At 46.2% G+C, this 21,828-nt stretch overlaps 1 protein-coding gene across 2 annotated transcripts in view; it reads left to right on the forward strand.

The window, feature by feature from the left end:
* The window catches only part of CAPZA1 (capping actin protein of muscle Z-line subunit alpha 1), a 46,573-nt gene extending 24,906 nt beyond the window's left edge, over positions 1–21,667 (forward strand). For both annotated transcript variants that reach the window (XM_054979879.1, XM_054979876.1), the window contains exons 5-10: positions 3,941–4,147; positions 11,315–11,394; positions 11,908–11,986; positions 13,454–13,525; positions 17,605–17,667; positions 19,697–21,667. In XM_054979879.1, coding sequence (XP_054835854.1) covers positions 3,941–4,147; positions 11,315–11,394; positions 11,908–11,986; positions 13,454–13,525; positions 17,605–17,667; positions 19,697–19,837 — 642 coding nt within the window. In that variant the 3' untranslated portion in view covers positions 19,838–21,667. The remainder of the gene's footprint in view (positions 1–3,940; positions 4,148–11,314; positions 11,395–11,907; positions 11,987–13,453; positions 13,526–17,604; positions 17,668–19,696) is intronic.
* The last annotated feature ends 161 nt before the right edge of the window (positions 21,668–21,828 follow it).

A 21,828-nucleotide genomic window follows, 5' to 3' on the forward strand; every position in this document is an offset into this window, starting at 1 on the left:
CAAGATTGGAGAAGAGCAAATGTTATCCCAATCTTTAAGAAAGGGAGGAAGGATGACCCGGGAAACTACAGGCCAGTGAGTCTGACTTCTGTTGCTGGGAAGATATTAGAACAGATTTTAAAGGGATCAATCTGTAAGCATCTGAAGGACCGCTCAGTGATCCGGGGAAGTCAGCATGGTTTTGTTCCTAACAGACCCTGCCAGACCAACCTGATTTCCTTCTTTGATCGAGTGACCAGCTTGCTGGATTGGGGGAACTCTGTTGACGTGCTTTATCTGGATTTCAGTAAAGCTTTTGATAAGGTCCCCCATGACATTCTGATGGGAAAACTGGAAGACTGTGGAGTAGACTATAGGACAGTTCGGTGGATAGGGAACTGGTTGGAGGACCGCACTCAAAGAGTGGTGGTCAACGGCGTTTCATCAGATTGGAGGGAGGTGTCCAGTTGGGTGCCGCAGGGTTCGGTTTTGGGCCTGGTACTTTTCAATATTTTTATCAATGATCTGGATGAAGGAGTGGAAGGGCTGCTCATTAAATTTGCTGATGATACCAAATTGGGAGGGGTAGCAAACACCCAAGAAGATAGAATTAAAATTCAACAAGACCTGAATACTCTGGAGAAGTGGGCAGCTGTGAATAGGATGCAATTCAACAAAGACAAGTGCACAGTATTACATCTGGGCCACAAAAATGAGAAGCACAAATACTGGATGTGGGATACACTTCTGGGCAGTAGTATATGTGAAAGGGATCTTGGGGTAAGAGTGGACTGTAAACTGAATATGAGCAGTCAGTGTGATGCGGTGGCAAAAAAGGCTAATTCAATCCTGGGTTGTATCAAAGGGGCCATAGCATCGAAATCGCAGGAGGTCATAGCCCCTCTCTATACTGCCTTGGTCAGGCCACACCTGGAGTACTGTGTGCAGTTCTGGAGGCCTCACTTCAAAAAGGATGTGGACAAAATCAAGAGGGTGCAGAGGAGAGCGACGAGGATGATCAGGGGTCTGGAGACTGAGCTCTACGAGGAAAGGCTGAGGGCCTTGGGAATGTTTAGTTTGGAGAAGAGGAGGTTGAGGGGGGACATGATTGCTCTCTATAAATATTTGAAAGGCTGTCATTTGGAGGAGAGCAGGGAGCTGTTCCAGTTGGCAGCAGAGGGTAGGACGCGAAGCAATGGGCTAAAACTACATGCACAAAGGTACCGACTGGATATTAGGAAAAACTTTTTCACCGTCAGAGTAGTTCAAAAGTGGAATCAGCTGCCTAGGGAGGTGGTGAGCTCCCCCTCACTGGCGGTTTTCAAGAAGAGGCTGGATGAATACTTGTCAGAGATGCTTTAGGCTGATCCTGCACTGGGCAGGGGGTTGGACTAGATGGTCTGTATGGCCCCTTCCAACTCTATGATTCTATGAACAAGAAGGTGGGAATGGAAAGGGTAAAATTTGTCATGACTGCCATTCAGAAGGGAGATTGGCTTCCTTCAATCTCTCATAGAGGCACTTCCAACATTGGGCCTTTCCTTTGAGCTGAAAACACCACTTATGGTGTTCTTCAGACTCCTAGTATCACTGATAGCATGGCTAGGCCACGGAGAGTGGCTCCTTTCCCGTATCCAAACGACATCTTGATCTGCGCACTTCAGAAATGCCTGTTGCCATATCATGGGGTGTTAGATCACAAGAGGTCCAGGATAGTTGAATTGCCAGAGGTCCTCAAACAGGAAAACAACCAGTGGCTGTACCTCATTCAGTCCCACGTTGGTGTCCCACTCAAGGAACCAGAGAGAACAGTGATGACTATGAACATGTCTTTGGGGATGGAGATCCCACACCCAAGGAAGAATGGCATAGGGCATCTGGCTGAAGGACAAATAATCAACAGGGTAAACCCTTTGGAACTCGGAGCCATCAGACATGGTATGGTGGAATCTCAGAATCTTTCCACAGCTCACTATATGTTTATACAGAGGACAACTCTGAGGCGGACTGGCTAAGCCAGAGAGTGATGAACCAAGCAGAATGGATGTTATCCAGAGAGATTTCCCCAACTGGTCTACCACAGTTTTCAACAAGGTGCAAGGAGAAGAAACCCTCAAACCATAGGGATAGATGATGTGAGCAGCAAGCTGCCTTCACACGTCCTGTATGTCTTCCACAGTACAGCTATTGCACAAAGCTGTTCAGAAGATCACACAGTAAAGTGCAGAAGTGATGCTAATAGCAACCTTCAGGTCCAGAAAGACATGGTCTCAAAACCTGAAGAATCTTTCAAGCATGGATCCCTGCCACCTCCACTGCAGGAGGGCCCATTGATGCAGGGATCAACACGACACTCCTGACCAGCTCTGACAAGCCTCACAGTGTGGAGGTCGAACACAAACAGCTAATAGGGTTGGACTAAATAGAAGGCATGATTGGTACTATGCTAATCTCCAGGAAGAGTTCTACAGAATTCCTGCCAAGTTCCCAGAAGAGTGCATGGATAGAGTCATGTAATCTTTTGGGGCTAATTAGGGAGTTACTATCCTTTCTTCAAGAGGGGTTGAAGAAAAGTCTTAATACCAACACCCTTAGACAACAGGTAGTGACCAGTTAGGGGTTCTAGGAAGGGACGTTCCCTTATATATCACCTTCATGGCAGTGGATTCTAAAAGGGGACCTCATTGTAGAATCTTCCAAGGATTCGCTGGTTTTTCCCACGTGAAATCTTAATCTGGTATTGAGAGCATTATACAAAACATGCCTTGAGCCTATGACCTCATGTCCCCTAAAGGAACTGACCTTTAAAACCATCTTTCAGATGAGAATAAAATCAGCTAGACAAGTGTCAGAATGGCAGGCACTAGCAGTAGATAGAGAGCCATGCACTTTCCTCCAAGATGGTAGAGCAAATTATGAACAAAAACAACTTTCTTCCAAAGGCGAACTTCATGTTTTCATAGGACAGAAGAGATAGTACTTCCCTCCCTTTAATCTAATCCAAAGCACAGGAAGAAAATGAATAAATAAATCTCACTACCTTGATATATGTAGACATGTGAGATTCCACTTGGGCAGGACTAAACAGTGTTTCAGAAGTCTGGGACGCTAGTTGTGTGTTTGCAGGAGGCCCTTCTTGGGACCCAGAGTGTCCTTCTCTTGGCTAAGTAGGTAAAGCAGAGGGTACATAATTCTGGCATGTCAAGCCAGAGGTCTGGAGATGCCCATAGATGTCACGGTGCACTCACTAAGGGAAACCGACACAGGCAACCTATAAATCCTTTAGTCGTTAGAAATGATCGATAAGGTGGTCTTCCCAATAATTGTCTAAGATAAGTTGCCTTCCCCAGAGACAACATTTAGCAGGAGGGTACTAATACACACCCTCTAGGCCTGGAAGCCGGACTACCCACCCTGGGGTACACTGATCTTGTATGTCCCAAAAGTAAGGACTGCCCCACTCCTAGGACCACCGGAGAATGGAAGATTTGTATTCACTTACCGTGAAGCTTCCTTTCTCAGTGGTCCAGGAGTGGGGCAGTCCTGCCCACCCGAGTTTCTGGCAGGGCGGCTTCTAGGATTGGATGAAGAGTTAGGACGATAGTCTTCCTCCCAGTGGATTCAAGGGAGGGATCTTTCTATTAAAAAAATTGAGGACAGTTATTTTCCCTTCTGGTATTATGATGGGGAGTCAGGGCTTGGGAACAGACTGGTGATTCCAGGGACAAGCCCCTCCCCTCCAGGATCAAAATCAGCTGACTGACCCTGCCTTCAGAGAGGAGGAGCTATATCCCAAAAGTAAGGACTGCCCCATTTCTGGACCACCGAGAAAGGAAGCTTCACGGTAAGTGAATACAAATCTTCCATTCTTAACTTTCTTGAAATGTGAGTCAAGGAAATATTTCACAAAAAGGTATGTTTAAGTAACTGTTCTCATAATGGACTGTTTTTTCTTTATAAGGTATTAATTACAGAACATGGTGATCTGGGTAATGGCAGATTTTTAGACCCAAGGAACAAGCTTTCCTTTAAGTTTGATCATTTAAGAAAAGAAGCCAGTGATTCCCAGCCAGAAGACACAGATGCAGCGCTCAAGTCTTGGAGGGATGCTTGTGACAATGCATTAAGAACCTATGTGAAGGATCACTACCCACAGGGCTTTTGTACTGTTAAGTATCCACCTTCTTTCTTTGGTGATATATTAATTAATATATGGCTCATCAGTAATTTAACTGTACAGATGTTATTATTGCCTTGCTTTTTCTCTGTTAGAATGGGACACAGTGTTTATGCATGAACTTCTAGGGATATGAATGTTGAATTAAAGAGCATTGGGACGTTTTCCGTGGGCTTCAGCAGATTCATAACTGTTTCTGGACACAGGACAGAACCAACTTACCTTCTCCTTTATCTGTTCTCAGAAAGAAGTTTTGGAATAGTTCTATGGATCTGTACTTAAGTTACCTTCAGAATTACCTAGTAGAAGTCACATAAATGTACTTCACAAGTTCACTGTCATGGAAGAGAAATCCTCTGGTTGTGCAGGCAATAAGAAAGCGTAGTGGGGAAATATGCACACAGCACACATGAGCTGTAACCAGTAATGTGGGATATTCTGAAAAAAATTAAGAATTGGAAACTATCTGATGACCTAAATAAAGGGATATGATTTGGCATGTGTTTTTTCCCCATTTTTATTTAGCAAACACATCTTTAAAGATACCTTATATTAATAATATGTCCCAGTAGCAACAAATTCTGAAATATTTGAGTAAGGGAGATTTTAAAAAAACCTAGGTGGTTTAACTGCTCAAAATAAAACAGAAGTCTAGTGACACCTTAAAAACTAACACAACTTATTCCATCATGAGCTTTTGAGTCAGATTGAGGGGGAGGGAGACAGGGAGAGTGACTTTTGTCCATCTGCACCCCAGAAAGAGGCTGTTCATCTTCGTTCTTCTGTGCCTCCACACATGGGGACTGCGCAGGCGCAGGCCAGCCGCCGGAGAATTTTCTAGAGCTTCCATGGCTCCGAAGGGGCCGTTTGTCGCGCGCCTCAGCGACCGTTTTCCCGCCCAAACGGTCACGTGATCCTCCAGCGACCAACGGCCCCTTCCCTCAGTTCTCTTCTTGCCGCCGCTTGGAGAGAACGTGAGCTTCGTTGCTCTGTGCTTTTGTGCTTCGTGCTTTATTCTGACTGATTGCTTGGCTTTTGACTTCGGACTTCGTGACCTCGACTATTCTTCGGATCTCGTTTTGGACTTTGTTGTGGACTCGGTAATTTGACTCGGACTGTTTTTGACCTTCCTTTCGCGTGCCCCTGAAGATGGCCTCAAAGGCTCTCTTCAAGCATTGCCTCCAATGCCACACTAAAATGGCCAAGACCGATGGCCATGAACTGTGCCTGTTCTGTTTGGGGGAGACCCATAATGTGACGGCCTGTAAGATTTGCCAGGGCTTCACCAGCAAGGCCCGACAGGAGCGCAAGGCCCGTCTTAACTCCTCCCTGTGGCAGAAGGTCATGTCCGGAGGCGCCCCGTTGCCCTCCTCCAAGGCCGGCCCTAGCCCCTCTGCCGAACGGCATTCCAGAGCTGGCTCAGTGGCCTCCGCGAGGTCGGGGTCGAAACCGCGTCCCCCGAGTGCCTCGGCGTCGAGAGCGGCCTCTCCAGCGCAGGGACCGGTGCGGCCGCCCCGTAGCGCATCTTCCACCAGGTCGGATCCGAGACCGACATCGGAACCGAGGATCCGTCTACCGAGTCCCCGATCGGAACCGACGACCGGGTCGATTCCGGTAAAACCTAAGAGATCGAGGCCGAGGTCCCCTTCGAAGGCGAGGAGCGCGTCGGTTCCGAGGTCTTCTTCGGAACCACCGAAGAAGAAGAAGAAGACCAAACATCATCAGTCGCCGCATCCCGCTCCCCAGGAGGAGGTCATCGTGCTTCCTCACACGCCTTCCCCTCATCTGGATTCCCCCGAACCAGAGGAACTCGCCGTGCCAGTGCCGGATCCGATGGCCTTCGAGACGGTGCCCGCGGAATTCTCGTCGGGGCCGGAGCCGAGCCCGCGCCGTCGGAGCCGACCATCGCCTGCTCTTCGGTCGCCGAGGCTGGAACCGAGCCCGTCTCCTTGTCGGAGCCGTCCTTCCCCTGCCCGTCCATCTTCACCAGCTGCCGGTCGTGAGCGACGTCGGTCTGGGGACAGTGTCCGATCGGCCCGGTCCACTGCGTCCCGACATCGACAGGCCTCCTACCTCCCCTCGCCATACCGTTGCCAGTGGGAAGGGGCACCTGCGGGTTTCTCCGTGTCGGAACCGAGGCCTTCGACATCGAGGTCGGCGTGGGCTCCCCCTCCGCTCCAGGTTCCGGAATCCCAGCTCGGTTCCGATGAGGAGGATGTGGAGAGCTTTGGCGGCTACCAGTCGGAGTCCTGGTCCGAACCATCGCCAGCTGAGGAGCTAGTGCCATCTGCGGACTCGCCATTCGAGGACCTCCGCATCTACGCCGACCAGATGGCACGGATGGCGAAGGCTCTCGAGATGGACATCTCCTCGGCAGTCCCCCAGACCAAGGACAAGCTCCTCAAGCGTATCTATGGGGATAATCCGGCGTATGTTGGCTTCCCCATGCTCGAGGGTATTGAGGAGATTGTGGAGAAGGTATGGCAGGTGCCCTGCGATCAACCTCCAACATCCAAGCGCATCGAGCAGCTTTACAAGATTAAGCAGGGTACCTGGCCGGCGTTGGTGAAACACCCTCCACCTTCCTCCCTGGTCACAGAGGAATTCAACCCCCGACGATCGGGTCACTCCTCGGTGCCTGCCGATAAAGAGGGCAAGAAGCTTGATGCCATGGGCAGGCGCCAGTACATCGTCTCTTCGCTGGGTCTGAGGATTGCCAACTACCAGACCATCATGGCAGGGTACCAGCTGTACCTCTGGGAGAAGTTGGCATCCTATACCCGGGACCTCCCTCCTGAGCAGAGGTCGGTGGTGTCCCTGCTGCAAACAGAGGCTGTCCGGCTGTCGAAACAGCAAATGAACGCAGGGAGCCACGCTGCTGACACTGCTGCTAGGGGGATGGCTTCGGCGGTGGTCCTCAGGCGCCACTCCTGGTTGCGGTCTACGGCCCTGTCCCAAGAGGTGCGTTCCAGAGTGGAGAGCATGCCATTTGAGGGGGACTCGCTCTTTTCCAAAGCGACCGACGAGACCCTGAAGAAAAAGAAGGAGGACCGGCAGACGGCGCGGTCTTTGGGTCTGGCTCCAGCGGACAAGCCCTCCTCCAGGTCACGGTACGCTCCCCGATCTGGCCCTTACCATTACCAGGGCAGATACCAGCAACAGCGGCCGGGCTACCAGCAGTATCCTGCCTACCAACAGCGGCCCTACCCTCCCGCACAACAGCAGAGGAGGCGTCGGCCCTTCAAGCCTCGTCCGGCACAACAACCGGCCCAGCAGAAGGATCAGCAGGGCACCGGGAGGCAGTACTGACGGGTCACGCCAGCCGTATCCCCGAACTTTTCGGACAGACTTAGTCCACTCCTCTCTGAGTGGGAGTCAATAACATCTGACTCATGGGTCTTAACTATTGTTGAGCTGGGATACGGGCTGGAATTTGTTGAGCTGCCTAGATGCAGTTCACCCCTGACAGCTGTCAATAACACTATGGCCGAGCTGGATGCGGAGATCGTGTCGCTCTTGGCCAAGGGTGCTGTGGAAGAATTGCCCTATGAGGACTCTGTAAAGGGATTCTTCTCTAGGTTCTTCCTGGTCCCTAAGAAGGATGGGGGCTTACGTCCCATCTTAGATCTGAGGGGCCTTAATGCCTTCCTCAAGGTGACCAAATTCAAAATGGTAACGTTGGCGGCTGTGATCGCCTTGCTGAAACAGGGGGATTGGTTTGCGGTTCTTGACTTAAAAGACGCATACTTTCACGTGGGCATACGGAAGGAGCACAGGAAATACCTGAGCTTTGTTTACCGGCAACGGGTTTTCCGGTATAAGGTGCTCCCCTTTGGCCTGTCCACTGCCCCACGAGTGTTCACTAAATGTGTGGCCCCTGTGGTTTCCTTCCTACGGGAAGAAGGCTGTACCATCTTTCCGTACCTCGATGACTGGCTCATCGTGGCTGAATCGGAGTCTAGGCTGGTGCAGGACATTGGCTTGGTACTTAGCACTTGCCAACGCCTGGGGCTCCTGGTAAACTTGGAGAAATCCAAACTGGTGCCCAACTGCAAAGTGTCCTACATTGGTGCACTGTTAGACTCTGTGGAGGGTAAGGCTCTGCTCCCTTTGGAGAGGGCTCGGTCCCTAAGGGGTCTAGTGTCCATGTTTAAAAGGAACCGATTCCAGTCTGTGCGCACTATCCAGTGCTTACTAGGGCATATGGCAGCGGCCACCTCTGTGGTGCCTTTCGCTAGGCTGCGTATGCGCCCTCTCCAGAACTGGTTTGTGCGGAGGTATGATGCTTTACTGCACCCTCCGTCCCTCAAATTCTCTATCCCGAGGGTCATCCTCTCCTCCTTGGACTGGTGGCTGTCTGATGACAACTTGTTTAGAGGGACCCCTTTTGGGTATCAACACCATGACATCACGGTTACCACTGATGCCTCTCTGTTGGGATGGGGGGCTTACTGTGGTGATGTGTCTGTGCAAGATGTCTGGTCTGACAGGGAAAAGACCCTCCATATCAATGTGCTTGAACTAAGGGCCATTCGTTTCGCACTTGTGTCTCTTACAGCACTGCTGAGAAATCGTCAGGTCTTGGTGCAGACGGACAACACGACTGCCATGTACTACGTGAATCAGCAGGGGGGCACAGTGTCCATGGCCCTGTGCCGGGAAGCCACACTCACTTGGCAGTGGGCTATCAAGAACGGCGTGTCGCTCCGTGCTATACACGTGGCTGGGTCGGACAATGCCCGGGCAGATGCCCTCAGCAGGGTCCCTTTACTGGACCACGAGTGGGAACTGAACGTAGAGTGCGTTGGGCCGATCTTCCAGATGTGGGGTCGTCCAGTGATAGACGTGTTCGCCACTGCGGCGACCACCAAGGCCCACACGTTCTGTTCCAGGGCAGGGAGCGACCCCCTCTCTATTGGGGATGCCTTCCAGTTTACGTGGACGCAGGGCTTGCACTACATGTTTCCTCCGTTCCCCTTGATTCCCAGGGTCCTGTGCAAGATAGAGGAGGACGGGACGGACTGCATTCTGGTGGCCCCCTTCTGGCCACGGCAGGTTTGGTTCCCGAAGCTCCTGCAGATGTCCCAACGGACGTATGTGAGTCTGCCCCCTCGGCAAGACCTTCTCCTAAACGGGAGCCTGGTCCACCACGATCCAAGGAAGCTGCACCTAACGGCTTGGCGGATTGTTCCTCCCCGATAGGCTTTACTGACGAGGTACAGAGGGTCCTCCTGAATGCTCGTCGGCCATCCACTAGGCGCGCTTATGCGGCCAAGTGGCGCAGGTTTGAGCTCTGGGCACTTGCCAGAGGAGTGGTGCCTGACAACAGTCCCTTGGGGGTTGTGTTCGAGTATTTGTGCCACTTGCGTGGCCTGGGCTTGAAGGCTTCCTCCCTCAAGGTCCACCTGGCAGCGATATCAGCTGCTCACACCCGAGTTGAGGGTGCTACGGTGTTTTCTCACCCACAATCCCGCCAATTCCTTAAGGGCATGTACAATCTTTACCCACCTGTGTCAGCGCCAGTGCCTCAGTGGTCGCTGTCCTTGGTGCTCTCACGTCTCATGTTGCCTCCATTTGAACCTATGGCTACATGCCCCTTGGATATGCTATCTTACAAGGTAGCATTCTTGGTGGCCGTCACGTCGGCCAGAAGGGTCAGTGAGCTGTCTGCACTGCGGTCTGACCCTCCCTTTCTTGTGTTTCATCCCAACAAGGTGGTCCTGCGTCCCTGCCTTGAGTTCCTGCCCAAGGTGGTGTCCGCCTTCCACCTCTCGCAGGATATCTCACTGCCTGCATTCTTTCCTCAACCCTCCTCTAAGGGGGAAAAGGCCCTCCATACCCTAGACTTGAAGAGGGCCCTAGCCTATTACCTGGATAGGACGAAGGGATTCCGCACCTGTCCTCACCTGTTTGTATGTTTTGGGGCCAAGGACAAGGGTAACAGGGCTTCCTCACAGACCCTGTCTAGGTGGATTGTGGCGGCCATTAGCAAGGCCTATTCCCTGGCAGGGGTGGCTTGCCCGCTTCATGTCAGAGCCCACTCCACGCGGTCCCAAGCATCCTCTTCGGCACTCCTCAGGGGGGTGCCCCTGGTTAACATTTGTAAAGCAGCCACATGGTCCTCTGCAGACACCTTTGTCAGGCATTACGCCGTTGATGTCAATGCGGAGCAGGATGTATCTGTGGCCAAGGCTGTCTTACACTCCCTCTTTTCCTGAGGGAGTTTTGGTATGACTTTCTTGACGTACCTGTTGGGTACCCTTGAGTGAAAGTGTGTATATATGTACCTGGGGGTGTGTATATATGTGAATATTGAGTATTTATGTGTCCTTACACAGTATTTTTACATAGATGTATATATGCATATCTATTTATTGTTGATCTTGTTTGCTTAATAAAATTGTGTTGGACTTCACCCCCGCCTTCCTTATTGTGTGAAGCTTGGTACACTCCCATGTGTGGAGGCACAGAAGAACGAAGATGAAAACAGGGTTAACATACCTGTAACTTATGTTCATCGAGTTCTTCTGTGCTGACACACAACCCTCCCTCCTACCCCGCTGTGAACTCCAATGCACAATACTGTGATGGCTGTAACGGATATTGGTGTTTTTAAGGTGTTACGGCTGAAGTGTGTTGGTCAAGCGGCGGCAAAGGAGAACTGAGGGAAGGGGCCGTTGGTCGCTGGAGGATCACGTGACCGTTTGGGCGGGAAAACGGTCGCTGAGGCGCGCGACAAACGGCCCCTTCGGAGCCATGGAAGCTCTAGAAAATTCTCCGGCGGCTGGCCTGCGCCTGCGCAGTCCCCATGTGTGTCAGCACAGAAGAACTCGATGAACATAAGTTACAGGTATGTTAACCCTGTTTAATCTCTAACCTCTCATCACCCATTATGTATAACAACTTGACCTTTTTCAGTCTCTTACACAGAAAATTGTAGCGAATAATTTATGACAGGTTCTTTTCTCTGCCCAAACTCCTTCCTTCCTCCTCCGTAATTTTTGATTTGGGTGGTAAAGGCCCAAACAATTAAAACTGTCCACAAGTTGGCATGCCTATAAATATTAAAGAAACCCTCATGTACGCTGTTATAACATTTAAAGGACATTTTATTTCCAGGATGTATCTTATGTACGTAAACTTTCTTTTTGGCAACAGGTTTATGGGAAGTCTATAGATGGGCAGCCAACAGTCATTGCTTGCATTGAGAGCCACCAGTTTCAGCCCAAAAATTTCTGGTGAGCATGTCTAAAATACTTCAAATTGTATTTAGCACATATCTGTCCTACATCTTGGCTTCCTTCCCCACAGATCTAAAATATACCTGCTTCCCCTTAGTTATCCCCTTGCACTGGAAGCCAAGAGTAAGAATAATCACAGATAAGTCATTAACTAATGGATAAAGAACACACTCCCATTCTTTTGTTGTATTGCTTAATGGCCAACATTCTGTTATAATTAGTAAAGACATCAGTGAACTAGAAACAACTCTTTTGCCCACCACGAACTTCTTTTGTAAACAAGAAGTGAAGCAGTGTTAATCTCCATACAGGTTGCTGTCGAAGTTAATTACAGCTGAATTTGCCTGTTGAGGCAAAGGCTTCAAGTAATTATCATGTTTAGTTGTTCAGAGAAGAGGTTCTTATTGAATCTGCATATATGCATGATGACCTCCTAGGGATATGAAATTGAGTCTTGTAGCCTTTTCACCTCTGTTTGTTCATGGTCAGCATCTGCTCTCTTTTACATAGGAATGGGCGCTGGAGGTCAGAGTGGAAGTTTACTATCACACCACCTACGGCTCAAGTGGTTGCTGTACTCAAGATACAGGTCAGTTTTACTATGTTTCTGACATGCCATACCATAGTCTCAGAGTAAGAGAAGACGAAAAAGAAGGTGTCATGAGGAACAACAGTGCTGTTGTGGAAGTGGCAAGTGGCCAGAACATACTTGCCATAATTGCTGGGGAGCAGGAGGGAAACCTCATAAACATTAAGTTGCTCATGACCAGTCCAAGGAAGGAAATGGACATAGCTGGGAAGCAGCAGGTAAATGGCAGAGGAAGGAGAGTGGTGTGAAGAGGGCTAGAAAAGGGCCTGCTCTATCTCAGGGGGCTAGACTAGCCCATGGTCAAGGGCAAAGGTGTTCCTGACCTTGAGAAAGTAGAACTGCTTGATACAATGGAGGCCTAGTCATGAAGTAAGAGAGACCTAAAGGCAGTGACAGGAACTATGGAAGACAATTTCCCCCCGAAGCTAACCTGGAGGCCATATCTTACAGAGTAGGCGTGTACACTAAAAACAGTAAGCATTCTTTTCCTGGTCAGGGCACTACAGCCATGATTTTTTAAAAGGTGAATTTTTACATTAATCTACCTCAAACTTACATGATGTGATATTTCTATGATAAAAGGATGCTGGAATCCTAAGGACATTTGCCTTTGATATGGGGAGCTTCCCACAATGTCAGGAAATAATTCCCTTGAAATATTCTGTGGGTCTTCCTCTAAAAAAAACTCATTGTACTGGGCTAGTTTTAATGAGCGCTATATTGACTGACACCTTCCATGATATGTCCAAAAAGCTAAAAATGTAAATATCTGTGGTGTGTAAAAATTAGCATTATAATGGATACAGCAGACTCATATTGCCATTTGCTTAGATCTAACAATGCATGAACAAAAAGGAAAATTTCTTCGCACATTTTCACTTGCAGATACAGTAGCACAAGAGCTGCGGCAATACATTACACTTAAATGTAATTTTTAACAAAATGATCATATGGGCCAATGGAATATATGACAACTAAATAACATGGTTTTATTTAATTTGATTTTTTTTCTAAATTGTATTTGAAGAAATATCACTCCTTGTGCTAGTAGAAAATCTTATAAGGCCAATTGAATGGATGGATGTAGTCCCTGATCCAGGTGGTTTAAAATTTGTCACTGTTAAACAGACTTGCTTTTCTCCCATATAATGTGAACAAGCTTTAGCTTACTGTGCCACGAAGACTTTTTCACTGCTTTAAGTGTAGCATGATATGGAGAATACCTGGCCTGCTTTAAAAACAACAACAAAGATCTAGTAGAAAATTCATCTGGTTTATGCCTTTTTGCTGCTATGAATGATGGCCAAAGTATTGTTGGGATGTTTGTTTGTTTTTCAGTGGGAGGAGATGTTCCTAGATCCTTTGTGTATATACAGTCCTTAGTTCAGCAGCCCACCAAACAAATTTGGGATCTTTAAATGCTACTATGATGGCACTCAATTCTATATAGGTCTTATTTTAATTTAGGTGCATTATTATGAAGATGGTAATGTGCAGCTGGTTAGTCACAAAGACATACAGGATTCTGTAGCAGTTTCGGTGAGTGGAACATTTCATCAGATGCTTTTTTTTTTCCTGCATGTAATTCTGCTTTCAGACCTGGTTCTATGAAGGCTTTTACTGAGATAATTCCAGAAAGGTAGCTGTGTTAGTGTATTGTAGCAAAATAAAACAGTCCACTGGCTTCTCGTCATCCATTATGTGTACCAACCAAATCCATTCCTTTCCCTTACACAGAGAATCAGACCTGAAAGATTTATGATCCACACTAAGTCTCTGGCTTAACTCCCTTCCCCCCATTTGTGATTTTCCATATTAAAAGCTGCAAAATTATTTTCACTTCATAGTATCCTAAGAAATGAACTCTGATTCATGAAAGCTTATCCTGGAATAATGCTTAGTCTTTAAAGATGCCACAGGACTTTTGTTTTACTTTTTTACTGAGATGGGAATTGAAGGCAGCAGTTACCTTGCTGGTACAAAACAAGTACCATGAACAGCTTGTACAGAAAGCTTGTTTAGGAAAACATGTTGCAAGCGCTTAAGTAATATAAGTGCTTCATGCTTGTAGGCTGCCTTTTCTGTCCTTTAGAGAAATCCTCCTAGTGTATGTAGAAAACTGCTTGCATCTTATTGCTGAGATGTTTATTCAGTTAAGAATACCTAACGGTAGTCAATCCCATACGTTCCTCAGCAAGCATCCTAAATTTCAGATTCTGATGTCTGGGTAGAAAATCTAGTAGATTTGTGTTTTGAGATACTTAGTTCTTTTTCTCTTTAAGGAGTAAGTTTCTAGTGCTCAAATAGAACTTGAAAACTTGCAGGCAGTTCCTGCTAAAGATTTGTAGCCAAAAATAATCTGGGCTAAGAAGCATTCTGTTTGAAAGTTCAGTGTTGGAAAAATAACTGTCTTGTAACTTCCATCCCCTGCCTTTTCTCTAAATCATGCTTTGGTAAATCATTATGTGAATAGCAGGATTTTGATCCAGTGGCAACTTAGAGAGTGTCTGAAGAAGGGAGCTCTAACTCTCAAAAGCTTACACGCTGAAAATCTCTTAAGGTGCCACTGGACTAAAATCCTGCTGTTCTACTGCAGACCAACATGGCTTTGTTGTGAATGAGTTTAGGCTGTCTTAGATTTGCATGCTTTGTCTTCCCTCCCCTTGCAAATATGAATCTAATTAAATATTTCAGTTGTAAACCCTGATTTAGTGATACATACAAACCACGCACTAAGGGTTGAGCTCTTCCCTGCAAACCAGGATTTGCATCCACAGCTTAATCCCTATTTATAGGAAAGAACATAAACCAAGGTAATGTCTACCACAAAAGTGTTCATGATCCTGAGGATCAATCAGTCCTGGGTATGTAGCAGCAAATCATGATTTGCCATTCCATCTGAAAAGTCATAGAAAATCTTAATATGTTATATGTCACAAATGAATACAGTAAGGGGAAAGTTGTGTATAAGAAAAGGGTGGCTGCCTTGCTTGGGATCCCCCAGGAGGGTTTCAGTGGTGACAACGGCAAAATACAAAACTGGGAAGTGAATCCTCACTTGCCAGGGCAGCAGCTACCACCAGCCCTTCTAATTAGCCTACAGTTAAAGACTGAGAGGCAAGCCTCAAGCCCTCTGGGCACTAAGCAAACCGAAGTCAACCTCTAAAAGTAGGAACCAGGCATGCTGAGTCCAGGAAATAAATTACTTAAGTAGGTTATGGCAAATTGGAAAAAGTACAGAATTCAGATTGAAGCAGTAACAAAATGACTCAACACAAGATATAATCAATAGAATTGATTAAAGTGCAAAAGGCCAATTATAAATGTATATAGAAGAGTGCATCAGGAGAAGGAAATATAACAAATGCTAGATTTTTAACCCTAATGGGAGGTCTCCTTGTGAGCTGGGGGAATTAGCATTAAAGGAGATGCAGTGAGAGGGGATAAACTAGGGATCTCCACCAATGTATACTAGGAGACACACACAACATACACAGAGCCAACTAACAGTGAGGAAATGGGAAAGCAGTTTCAGGGAGGGCAACACACACACATCCCACACACACCAATGTGTGTCCTGAGGCAAAATGGATGTATTTGCCTTAAAGACCAAGGCTTGATGGCTGTCTGGAGGTTGGGACAATAAGGAGAGGCTCAGTGGCTCTACCTGAAGTAGACAAAAGGTGTGAATGGGACTTGATGACCCAGCAATTGCTGGATGGGACTATTGGGTTCACAGAATAGTTCTGATTAGGAAGTGTAGGTCAAGGGAAGGTGTTAACGAGATTAACTGGGTGTTCTTGGGAGACCTCTTCATTCTTAGGCATGTGTCACTCTCCGGAGTGTGGGGGCATCAGCTGGCCAGACTAGACTACCTATGACTCAGATTTTAGTAATTTTCCCGCTCCAGCTGGGCTGGGAATTATTCTGCCTTGCTAAGCAGTGCCATGTGCTCATGGCATATGAGGAAGAGGTTTATTATATTCCATATCCATAAACTGCCCTTTTCCGTGTGTGGGAGGGGTCTGACTGCTAACAAGATAGCTAGGCAGGCTAGCATGCACTAGAAAGCCCTAAACTTATTCCAGATCTTAGTCTTCAGGCAGATCTTTAGATCTTATCTTCAGGCAGATAGCAAAATCCTAAAGTTTCAAGATGACAAGTCCAAAATTAGAGGTGGGCACAATCCAAAAAAAATACTGATCAAGCTGATCATGGATTGGCACCGGCGACGATCCCGAATTAACAATCCACACCGATCATCTCCCGTTTCCGATTCGTGGATCGTGGAGGCCAAAGTGGAGGGGCGCCCCACTGTTCCCAGCAATACAGGAATGGTGGCTGATGCCGGCAGCATCTGTGTTTGTTTGGCTGTCTGTGTTTTGCCGTCAGAGCTGCCTATCAGGGTTTGCAGGGATGAGATTGGAGTGCCCATGGCTACAGAATACCCCCTTTCCCCTCCCTCCCTTGGGTGTCTTCTTCCAGCTGGTGACTGCTTTGCTGCTCCGTGGTTGGAAGGAAGCCCTGCTAGCTAGGCTTCCGTTCGCGTTTCCAGGGCGACAGAAGGAGGGCAAACACAGCTCTCGCATTCCCCTGGCTCCATTGCCAGGGCAATAGATTGCTGGTGCCTGAGTGTCTGGCTTCCCGATCTGAGCATGATCAAGCCCCGATCCAGCCCCCCTCCCGACCGCTGGATCGTTGGCTGTGCCCGAGCACAATCCGCCGGGTCCCGATCGCGCGATTGCCATTATCGTGGGGTTTTTTTCGATCATAATGCGGATCGTGCCCATCTCTATCCAAAATCCAAGATACAAAACTAAAGGGACGTTGACTTTAGGACTCCATCTATAATCTTTAAAAAGAAAGGTTGATCCTTCAGGCCAGAGTGGACCAAAAGGGGCCCCATAGAGAACCAAGAAGGAACCCAGAGGGGAACAAAGATCAGACTAGGACACTTCTTTAAAGGCCAGCTGCCTGCAGCAAGTCAGAACAGATTAGCCAATCAAAATGGACCAAACCTGTGAGGACAGTTGTGCAGTAACCAGTCCTGACAGGTGCAAGGGAAGAACTCAGCACTCTACTCCCAAGAGGCCATGAGCTAATTAGCTGGAATGCCAGAGTCACCCTCCCTAAAAGCTCTGTCCTTGAGAATTTCACACTTACAGAGACAAGCTCTGTCTTATCAATCCGAGAACTGGTGGTACCATCCAGCCTTGGTCTTCAAGAAAAACTGTCTCCCTCCAAAATCAAAGAGGGGGACTATAAAGAGAGAGCAATAAATCTAAGTATATCTTAGCCAGGGTGAAAGCCTAATTTAAAATGATTGATTGAAACAAGAAACAAAGTGACTTTCTTGACATTGTGCAATTATTATGAGAGAATAAATTAACATTTTTGTTAATTTCAGACCACATGCAGGACATGTAAACATAGTTCTGGACTGGTTATAAAGAAGAGGCAGGTTAACAGCATGTAGGAGTTACACATTCTGTTTGTGTTGCTTTTTTCTGTAGAGGACAGTCAGCTTTCAGTTTTTATACAGTTGGACTTTGGGCATAGATTCATGTAGAAGTTTCACTACATGTTGATAGACCAAGTGTTACTTCTTATCTTTATAGAATGATGTTCAGACGGCCAAAGATTTTATTAAAATTATTGAACTTGCAGAAAATGAGTATCAGGTAAGAGCACTGGTTTTTGAACTTTTTTGTAATCATTTTAACTGAGAAACTGTACATCTATAAATCTGATTCTGAACTTGGTCTCAGGACACACACACACACCCCCAAGCAAAGAGGAAGCCCTAGGTTTGAAGAAAAAAATAAAAACTTAAAAATACCTTTGGGGCTTTAAAAATCCCAAATCATAGAAACAAGTCTGCATCTTTGAAAAGAATGTCAACCAAGATCTCATGAGATCTCATAGCCGTTTTTGGGATTGCTGGTACCTTTAGACAACATTGCTGAAGCTTCCGTGCCTCCTTTACTGCCATCTAAGTTGGGGCTGCGGATTGAGAAATGCATGAAGAGTAAAAGATTTGTATATTATATGTTTTACTAGTTGTACCTCTAAACAGTAGTAAAGAGTAGGACTTGTCAAGACAAGAGCCATGGAAAGGGAACATTTCCATCGTGGTTGGGTAATTCCTGCAGATGATGCAGGGGTCAAGTAGCAGTTTTCCCCAGGCCACCTTGGCTAGGGATCCTGATGGAGTTTTGCCATCCTCTGGGCATGGAGTAAGGGTCACTGTGTGTGGGGAGGGGAGGTATTTGAGAATTCCGTGCATTTTGCTGGGGGTTGGACTAGATGACCTTAGAGGTTCCTTCCAACCCTGTCATTCTATGCATTCCATTCCCATGCTATTATATATGCTTTTGAGCTCCTGTCTTTATAAAAAGAGAAGTATACAGTAGAACTCTAGTTAGTCATTCCTCTCAGTGCACCTATACCCTATAGAATTTAATAAAGTGGTCTGTCATCTTTAAATGTGACAATGTGATTCAGTTCCAGACTAGCCTTCCATATCTGCTAGTTGTGACTGCAGTCTAAAGGAGCACATCTTTTCATTTGATCTCATGTTCAGAACGGAAAAAAGTGCTCAGTCCTGTTAGCTAGTAGGAGCAATGATATAGAAAGCTTGTTTTCACCTTTTAAAATGCAGCAGAGTGAATTTTTACATGTATTGCCATAACTGTGCTTGTGTAAGCAGTGTCGCATGTGACATAGCAACTTAAATGATCTCAAGGCACACAAATTGTGATGCTCAGAAATGACAGTTGGTACATACACTGATGTATAGTCAGTTCCATGTGTATGAGAGAAGCTAGATCAATTGCAGCAGACTTTCCATAACACTAGAGCTTGTTCTCAGTCCGTTCTCACTGACCCAGCCCCATCTGTGTCAGTGCCTGACAGTCGTGCTCAGTCTTTGAGCCAAACTAAATAGATATATTGTTTAAGTCTGGATCATCCGTGGTCATACAGAAATAGAGAGTCTTCTATAAGGCACTTGCAGCTTGCTTTCCCTCAGTCCATTTCTCACACTCTCCTTTATCCAATACTATATATGAGCCCAATGAGGGGGAAAGTGCTTGGAAGGACAAGACATAGGGATGAAGCTTTGGAAGGATTTAGCTTCAGTCATCCATGTCCCATTTTCTTGAAAGTCTGCCCTATGCCTTTTCCCATTCTTTATGGAGATAGATCAAGATCGGTAACTGTGTTTGTCTGTAGCAATAGAAAAGAGCAAGAATCCAGTAGCAGCTATAAGACTAACAAAATTTGTGGTAGGGTATGAGTTTTTGTGAGTCACAATTCACTTCTTCAGATACTGAAGAAGTGTACTGTGGCTCACGAAAGCTCATACCCTACCACAAATTTTGTTAGTCTTACAGGTGCTACTGGATTCTTGTTCTTTCCCATTCTTTATGTGACTGCAGCAGATCCATATGTTTATACTCGGACCTGCTATCACATCTGTTCTGGTCTCTTGTGTGTCTTTTTACTATATGGATCTTCAGAAAAGAATTCTCTTTCTGCAATTTGTAACTGATCTCATGGGTAACCTCCTATCCATAAGCACGCTTTGGGAGGATTCAAGAAGATTGTATGTCTCTCAGACTTTGACAATAGGATAACCAACCTTTGTTAAAAGAACTTGTTTATGTACTTTTAAAAATTTTAACCTCAAGTCTTGTTTATTGTTTGCAGACAGCAATCAGTGAAAATTACCAGACTATGTCCGACACCACATTCAAAGCTTTACGCCGGCAACTGCCTGTCACCCGTACCAAGATCGACTGGAATAAAATACTCAGCTACAAGATTGGCAAAGAAATGCAGAATGCCTAAGGCCAGAGCTGAAATGGTGTAGGAAATGTTAGCATGCAAAATCAAAGCAAAACCACTCAATGTGTTCCTATGCCAAGTAGGAAGTTTCTCTGACATGCTGGCATTTGTCTAGGGCTTTCAGAGTTAACTGGTTTTCTAGTCTCATGAAGGACTGCTGAACACATTGCATTGTCTGTGTATTGTTTGCCCCTGCCATGTAAACTTATTGTGCAAAAGTATCCATGCATTTCCTAGTAGGACTTCTTTATTCAGCCACTTTGAGACCAGTGATACCACTTTCTTCTAGTGTGGGCTGGAAAACTTCTTAGCTGGGAAAGCCTTTCATAGAAATGAAAGCTGGTAATATTGAGGACAGTGTTCTAGAATTCTTACTAGCACTCCAGATGTTGCGTTCAGTTTAATAGGACTGCAGGCAGTTTAAGACATCACACTGCACCAAATACACCTTGTCCTAACTTGCCCCCATGACTGCCAATTTCCACCTAGCGATATCCTCTAGGCTTGGCTTTTAATGTTTGCAAGGTGTTTACAACATTCTTCCCAGAAATCCCAAGGAAGCCAGATCTTCTAGAAGGGGGGTAGGGTATTTTTTTAAATCCAAAGATTCAAGTCACATTTTGTTCAAGCAATTTTTCCCCTTTCTCTTCTTGGAAGAACAGTTTCAAATAGACATCTGCATTTTTACAAAATGGATCCCCCATTTTTCTTTTTTTAAAATAATGTCTGATTGCTGTCAAAACATCTTGTTTAGACTGAGAAGAAATTACAGAATTGTTTACAGAAAGTTGGGCTTACTCTGCTTTAATGCTTTGTGGCAAGTTGATGGCATTTATACCAGGGATGTATGAATGAACATTTATAAACAGTCAATAAAAGATTTGCACCAAAGCATGTTCTGGTGTAGGTAGTTTCTGTTGTGGTACTCAAGATGAGCAATGCTTTTCAATGGATATTTGTTGAGATTATTTCTTGGAGCTTAAAGATGTTGGTAGTAAGATCTTATCATAAGAGAGTCCTTGCCGACTTGAGCCAAAGTCCATCTACTCTAGAACATTGATTCTGTTTGTGGCTAGAAAGGTAGCGTTTCCCTGTTTTATTGTCAGCATCTAATAATCTGAGGTTGGTGCCTCTGAAAATGGAGGTTCTCCTTTACATTGTCAAGGCTTATGACAATTAGTAGACCTTTTCACTGAAATGTCTACTGTGTCCCCAATATCAGTGTTTTGGTCCAGCATTCTCCTCACTCCACATAACACACAGTTGTTAACAAAGGTTTTGTATAAGCTTTCATCACTTCAGACTTGCATTTTACACTCACCCAGTTTGGGATGTTCTTGAGAATGTGCTTGGGGTATTCTCATCCTGAATACTGTGGAGATTGTAAAATTATGTATCCCACTGTGAAATAGTTATGGCTAATAACACTAAACCTAATACATATCTTCCCAGTATCCCAGATGACTCTGATGAGGCCTGATTCAGATATAGGCATGCATGTAAGAGGCCTGAGGCAGCATCGGGTCATTCATCTCTTGGTAAGAGGTACATGTCAACAGTGTTTTTGCTTTGTTTTGGATATAATGGTGAGTCATAGGTAACCCTATGGCGACTCCTGGTGAGGTTTTCATGGCAAGAGACTTAACAGAGATGGTTTGCCATTGCCTGCCTCTGGATAGCAACCCTGTTCTTCCTTGGAGGTGTCCAATCCTCTCACTAACCAAGGCTGACCCTGCTTGGCTTCCAAGACTTGATGAGATCAGGCTTGCCTGGGCTATCCAGGTCAGGGTTTGGATATAGTACACAAATAAAAATATTACTAGAAAATTTTGCCTTTATCTTTTTATTGAAAACTATTATTTACATTTTCAACAGTTACCTCCTCTGTGCAAGCACCGAGTCATTACTGACCCATAGGGGGATGTCGCATCACGACGTTTTCTTGGCAGACTTTCTACCTATTGATTTTACAAAGATACTAAAGGAGAACAATT

This window comes from Eublepharis macularius, chromosome 5 (assembly GCF_028583425.1).
Source record: "Eublepharis macularius isolate TG4126 chromosome 5, MPM_Emac_v1.0, whole genome shotgun sequence".
Taxonomy (NCBI): domain Eukaryota; kingdom Metazoa; phylum Chordata; class Lepidosauria; order Squamata; family Eublepharidae; genus Eublepharis; species Eublepharis macularius.